General features: G+C 31.9%; 1 protein-coding gene across 1 annotated transcript in view; it reads right to left on the bottom strand.

Moving 5' to 3' along the window:
- Positions 1-3,055, bottom strand: part of LOC108367091 (clavesin-2) — a 34,369-nt gene extending 31,314 nt beyond the window's left edge. The window contains exons 1-3 of the mRNA XM_017621635.1: positions 2,842-3,055; positions 482-727; positions 293-422 (exon numbers count right to left, since the gene is read on the bottom strand). Coding sequence (XP_017477124.1) covers positions 293-422; positions 482-727; positions 2,842-2,923 — 458 coding nt within the window. The 5' untranslated portion in view covers positions 2,924-3,055. The remainder of the gene's footprint in view (positions 1-292; positions 423-481; positions 728-2,841) is intronic.
- Between the last annotated feature and the right edge of the window lie 4,267 nt (positions 3,056-7,322).

Here is a 7,322-nt window from a genome sequence, read left to right as displayed (position 1 = left end):
ATGTGTGTGTGTGTTGCGAAACTAATTCAAATTGTAATTAAAAAAAAAAATCCCAGAAAACCTCGAAAATTGTGCAGAATAGTCAAAGTTTTTGTGCATATGTTTGTATGTACATACATATGTATGTATAAGTCCATCCATACAAACAAATTGTATAGCTGTGTTTGTAATTTGGAAAGTTAATGCTTAACATTTTTACTCCCTAATTTATAAAGATAAATTTTAGTAATAAATGATGTTCGGCCTAGAAATTAAAACACATTTTTATGTACATATGTATGTATGTACGCACCCACTCAAGTCGCTTATGACAGTGATGCCATATTTTTGCGCCTGTGGCAGTAGTAAAATCGATTCGAAAATCAAGTCATCCATCTCGATCATATCATACAGGTAATTAGGAAATGTCTTGAAGGCATCGACTGAAATCATAAGACATGTAATTCAAAATAATTTCTAAGTATTTCCGAGCAGTTCTAACCTGTTTTCGAGACGAATATCACACGACCATCCTTGTCCGGCCTCGGCATTATATACTTGCTGAGCGTTTGATAGATATGGTCACGAAAGTAGTGTACCGGGTGGTTCGCCAACCAGTCGGGGTTTTTCTGCTTGAAGTCATAATACCGATTAATCGCATCATAGGCACGTTTTACCTGCCAACTAGCGAAACTAAGAAATTTCGTTAGGAACACATCGTCGGTACCGATTTCAAGGTCATTTGAAGCTAAATTTGAAGGTGGTGAAGAGAACAAGCCCGTTTAACTACATTAGTAGAAAGTTATGTAGCACGTATATAGAGTATAAGGATCATTTCATAAAAAAATTACACCTCAATATTTTTTGTTTTGAAATATTTTTTGTACATTCCTTATCATCTTGATATTCGAAAATCTCAAAAAAACCGCCGAAATTCTGAACTCAAAAAGTATCTTTTTTCAATTTTTTTCAGTTACTAAACTATTTGTCGAAGGAAATTGGAATTTCAATAAATAATCTTTTGCATTGAAAAAATTGCATTTTTTGAATATTTTTAACCGACTTCAAAAAAGGAGAACGCTAGCAATTCATCGGAATCTTCTTTTTTATGCGTGTTACCGCATAACTTTGGACCACGTCAACCGATTTCGATAATTCTATCTGAATGATAGTGTATCACAGGTGATCCCATACTAATTTGGTTTACATCCGATCATTGGATCACGAAAAAATTAACGGTACTCCTAAATTTTTATATGATAAAGGAAGTCGCTTGTGTTTTTTGCTTAAAAATTACTTGTTTTATTAATTATATACAGGATTTTTGTGTTTTTTTTTGGCAATCTAAATAGTTGTCAAACTTTATGGAGCACACTGTAAATGTCTGAGAATAGAAAAACCAAAGTTTGCCAACTATTTAGATTGCAAAAAAAAATCAAACAGTGTATATTTAATACNGTTTATGGAGTACACTGTAAATGTCTGAGAATAGAAAAACCAAAGTTTGCCAACTATTTAGATTGCAAAAAAAAAAGCAAACAGTGTATATTTAATACAAAATTATTAAAATAAAATAAATTTTTCAATGCAAAAAATTATTGATTTAAATCTGTCTCACACTCTAATGCAAAGCCGAGGTAATTACGCACATTTTGTTTACTTAACTGGTTTTCTCCGACAAATAATTTATTAAGTGCGACAAATTTAAAAAAAATACTTCTTCGTGAGTTCAAAATTTCAGAATTTTTTTTCGAGATTTTCGAATATTATGATGAAATAAAAAATAGGTGTCTTCTTATTTTCGACAAAGAATGTAAAATATATTTCACACAAAAAAAAAAAAATGTGTGAGGTGTAAATTTTGTATCGAATGACCCATACACATTTATAAGAAACGAAGACGAAGTTATNCATTTATTAACTGCGACAAATTAAAAAAAAAATACTTCTTCGTGAGTTCAAAATTTCAGAATTTTTTTTCGAGATTTTCGAATATTATGATGAAATAAAAAATAGGTGTCTTCTTATTTTCGACAAAGAATGTNCTTTATGGAGCACACTGTAAATGTCTGAGAATAGAAAAACCAAAGTTTGCCAACTATTTAGATTGCAAAAAAAAATCAAACAGTGTATATTTAATACAAAATTATTAAAATAAAATAAATTTTTTAATGCAAAAAATTATTGATTTAAATCTGTCTCACACTCTAATGCAAAGCCGAGGTAATTACGCACATTTTGTTTACTTAACTGGTTTTCTCCGACAAATCATTTATTAACTGCGACAAATTAAAAAAAAAATACTTCTTCGTGAGTTCAAAATTTCAGAATTTTTTTTCGAGATTTTCGAATATTATGATGAAATAAAAAATAGGTGTCTTCTTATTTTCGACAAAGAATGTAAAATATATTTAACACAAAAAAAAAAACAAAAATGTGTGAGGTGTAAATTTTGTATCGAATGACCCATACACATTTATAAGAAACGAAGACGAAGTTATATTTCATCATTTCAATTGCCTAAATTGGNAATTTATTAAGTGCGACAAATTTAAAAAAAATACTTCTTCGTGAGTTCAAAATTTCAGAATTTTTTTTCGAGATTTTCGAATATTATGATGAAATAAAAAATAGGTGTCTTCTTATTTTCGACAAAGAATGTAAAATATATTTAACACAAAAAAAAAAACAAAAATGTGTGAGGTGTAAATTTTGTATCGAATGACCCATACACATTTATAAGAAACGAAGACGAAGTTATATTTCATCATTTCAATTGCCTAAATTGGCATTTTTTGTAAGATCAACTGCCTCTTATTCACTGTCCTTTTTTTATTCGGCTTGGTGGTTTAATTCACTCACTTTCCACTAAATCGCGTAATTCCTGAATTTTTTCCAACTGATCGGGAGTGTGTTCATATTTTGTTGACAATAATATTTGCATTTTAAAACGAAAACTTATGTTGTCTACGCACGCGCCTTCGCCAGAAGTTGTCTGAGTAATAAGTTAACTTGATGTCTTAATTTCTGTTTTATGTTTTGTATGCTTGCCGCCGTCGTCGTCCGGCGACGCTCGTCGTTGATGTTTCAATCGTCAATTAAATGTGTCTCATACACGCAAAATTTTACGACAGCAAAGTGGTTACAAGGGCGGCGCTACAAGGCAAAGTTTAAGTTGTGTTATGGTGGCAGAAATATAACAATTAATGCTGCAGGGTTTTATTTTATGTATGTGTGTTCATTTCGTTGATATTTTTTAAATCACCTTCCGGCAAATTCGTTCAAAAATTGTTATACATAATATGAAAAAATTACGATTAATTTAACTATCAATTGTTTCGCTATATGTAGTTCTGTCTTCATGAATAAATAATCTAAATATCGCACACGATCGATCTTCAAAAGTGACACAACTTAAAATTACACGATTGTCAGAAAATGCGAAAAATGTATTTCTTACCAAATGCAAAAATTTGCGCCAGCTTTTGCTGAAAGGTTGCGTACTTTTGATGATCGTGTGCGGTATGTATATTATCAAATGACCGATCGTAGAGTGAACTACTTAAATTTACCTTTACAGGAACAATTTTGCGTATTCTCTTTTTAACTTAAATGCTTCTAATTGCTAATTGTATGACAAATTAAATAATTTATGAAAACTTTTTCGCACATCTTGCATCCAATCATTACCCAGGTGGATACTGAGAATTGGCCATGTTCACTTTCTCGGACTTTGATCGTTTCGTAAACTTTGACTTGGTTTGGAGTTAAATCAGTTGTGCACTTGTATAGAACGAAAGTTAGGTTAGTTAGTTAGTAAATTGTCCACAAAAAATAACAAACAAACGAAAATATCATGCACTTATTTAAATGTTTTCTCATTATTACTATGGCACATATATACATACATATGTATGTATGTATGTTCATACCTCAGGTGTCAGGTATACATATACATACATACGTACATTACTTATAAGGAATAATCATATTTTTTTAGCGATGTGCCGGGGGTATCCGGAATCCGGCTTATCCGGCCTTTTTTCAGTTATCCGACTAACCGGCCGGATTTCCGAATTTCAATTATAGAAGATTCAATTTAAAAATCTAGTTCAGATTTTTTTTTTTAAATTGTTTAATCAAATTTATTCGTATCTAGTTAGTAATTAGGAGTTAAAAATTTATAAATTTTTCATTATGAAAAGAAGCATTTCCGCATTATCGGTCAAGAACCCATTTCTATTTTCAACATAAATGCTACCCGATGCACTATACACTCGTTTTGAGTTCACTGAGGAAGGTGGTTCGCAAAAATACTTCATGGCCAAAGTAAACAAATTTGGAGATTCTTTGCGACTATAATAATAATAATATAAGATTAGTGCTAACACATTTGTTAGTGCGTGGCTGGGCTTCTCTTCCTATTTGTGGCGTGCGCATTGATGTTGTCACACAAGGGGAGGGACTTCTGCGCACTACCGCGCCCTGCACGATAATAGCCCTAGTTTCCTCGCTACACGATTTGCGCTTACCCATTTGTTTTTCAAATAAAACTATTAAGTTCATTGTAAATAAACTATTTTAGTAAAAATATAAAAAGACTCTTACCGCAATTCAATTAACTCGCAAAACTCTGAAGAATTTAACTCGCGTTGCTAATTAAATGCACCATCGCATTAGTCAAATTTGCATAAAAGCTGCAATTTTTTCAGAATGAGGGAACTTTATGGAAATTTTTGACAGCTTAATCTAAGTATACTTTCCAAACAGGGGAGTTTAGTAAAAATTTCGAATTTGGGTGTTGGGTATTGTTGGTACGTTGTTAATTAGTTGCACGCATCTGTACATATCAGGGATGCCAACTTGCGGGCAATTCCCCAATTTGCGGGCAATTTGTCTCGATGCGGGGAATCGGGAAATAGCTGCCTTTTGCAAGGAATTTAGATTAAATATTTAATTTTAAATAATTAAATAACTTACCTGAGTGCAGTATATTTTTTGTAAAATTTTATTTTTAGTCACAATTGCAACTCTGCCGATTTCGCATTAGAAACACTGTAAAAACGTTGATGTTTTTAATTTTACTTACATTCATTTATATATACAGACATATTAAGTAATGCAATTACACAAGGTAACAGTGATTTTGTTGCGGCAAATGTTGAAGCTGTTTGTGAAAGACTTTTTTGCTGATTACGAATCCATAAGTATAAGGTTTCCATCAGCTCCAGATTTTGNTACATATTAAGTAATGCAATTACACAAGGTAACAGTGATTTTGTTGCGACAAATGTTAAAGCTGTTTGTGAAAGACTTTTTGTGCTGATTACGAATCCATAAGTATAAGGTTTCCATCAGCTCCAGATTTTGAGAAAAACTAGGTCAAAGTGTCAAGAAAATCGCGTTTTTTGAAATATTTTAGAAGGTCCAGCAAAAAAACAGAAGATGATAGAACCTTCTACTTAGGCTTAAATTAAAGCCATAAATAAAATAAAAAAATAAATTAAATAGTAATAATACCCTTAAATTGGCTTCTGAAAATTACGAGTAAAAAGTTAAAAATGTTGATTTTTTTTTGAAATGTGTTGAATTTTTGTCAGTTTTGCACAAAGTGTTTTTTACTTCGACTTATATAGCGCATGTAATACTCTGTGAGTGAAAAAATTTAAAATTTAAATATTGTAGGTATGCAATTCGTAAATAAATTCAAGCAATTGCATTAAAAAATTTAAGTTTTTTTTTTTTAATGGAGTCATGCTTGTGCGGGGAATTTCACCGAAAATCGGGGAATTTCGTGGTGGCCATCGGGGAGAGTGATAAAATGAGTTAGCATCAGTGATACATATACATACATATCGATGGCTGAGTGGAAGATCAACCTAACTCGGCAGCCAGTTCGTAAACGCCCTATCTCAGCAAATTTTTCAACAAAGCCCTATTTCGGAATTTCATTAAAACATCTCAGAATATTTTCTATGTATTTTGCTTTAAGATAGGCCGTTTTTGAACCGAATTCTGAAGTAGGGCGTTCTTGAAAACTACCTACCGAGATAGGTCGATCTGCATGTGTAGGTTTTTTTGCTTTGAAATATGCACGTTCATATAAGATCTAGATATTTTTTGTATCCCATAGTAGCTTTGTACATACATATATATGTATGTATGTAGTAACAAATGTCGGCCACCCGGTGTGACCTGGGTTCGATCCGTTATCCGGGCATCATGTACATAAGTTAGAAACAGTTTCTTCTAACCTGCCATCTCTGCCATGAAAAAGCCCATAAAATCCATTTGCCGTTAGGAGACTGAGTTAAATTGTAGGCCAGACCCCACCATTTACATATGTAACAACGTCAAGACGCACTCCACAAATCAAAGCAGAAGCTTGGCAAACACTTAGCAAAAGTGTAGGCACCATAATATTATTATTATTAGCAAATGTATTTCCTAAAACAAAACTAATATTTTCTGGAGTCTTATTTTCAATGGCATAGTTCCTACTGCATTTGCATACAAAACACGAGAATTGGAAAACTTGTCACTTTTACTAGTTAAAAACCCAGTTGTTATTAAATGTTTATCTAATTTTTTTGAATTTGTTTNAATGCTTGGCAAACACTTAGCAAAAGTGTAGGCACCATAATATTATTATTATTAGCAAATGTATTTCCTAAAACAAAACTAATATTTTCTGGAGTCTTTTTTTCAATGGCATAGTTCCTACTGCATTTGCATACAAAACACGAGAATTGGAAAACTTGTCACTTTTACTAGGTAAAAACCCAGTTGTTATTAAATGTTTATCTAATTTTTTTGAATTTGTTTTTGTTTATACGCATGTGCAGTAAGTAAATTGTTACAAAGCAGTCAGAAAGGTAAAACTAAAAAATACAAAACAACCGTGCTAACAGTACGTATGTAGGTATAATGTGGCCAACATACAATAATAATTTTGGTTTGACTATTTAGTGTGCATGTCACGTTGAGGCTACAAATCGTCATCGTCTCCGTCGTGAGAACTCTAGCATTCGCAGTCACAGTTATACTAAGTCGTAGTTTGTGCCCACACATTCACACATACATTTATGTGCATATGTATGTGCATAAATTGGTTTTAGCTCGAAGAGGCCCAGGTCAGGGTTTAAAATCCATTAAAATATTTTTTTTTTGTTTTAATTTATTTGCTTACAGCTCTTTAATTATAATGTAATATTATGACGAATATGCATACTATAGTATATGCAGGCATACAAGTGCATATGTCCGTGCATATGTATGTATGTTCACTAGGGTAGTCCAAAATGCATGTGAAAAGGTAAAGTCGAAATTTTTATGCTCTCATC

Source organism: Rhagoletis zephyria, unplaced genomic scaffold (genome assembly GCF_001687245.7).
Source record: "Rhagoletis zephyria isolate East Lansing unplaced genomic scaffold, Rhagoletis_zephyria_1.1 Rzeph_scaffold_02533, whole genome shotgun sequence".
NCBI lineage: Eukaryota > Metazoa > Arthropoda > Insecta > Diptera > Tephritidae > Rhagoletis > Rhagoletis zephyria.
The sequence above is the reverse complement of the archived record's forward strand: the minus strand, read 5'-3'. Positions and strand labels throughout refer to the sequence as shown.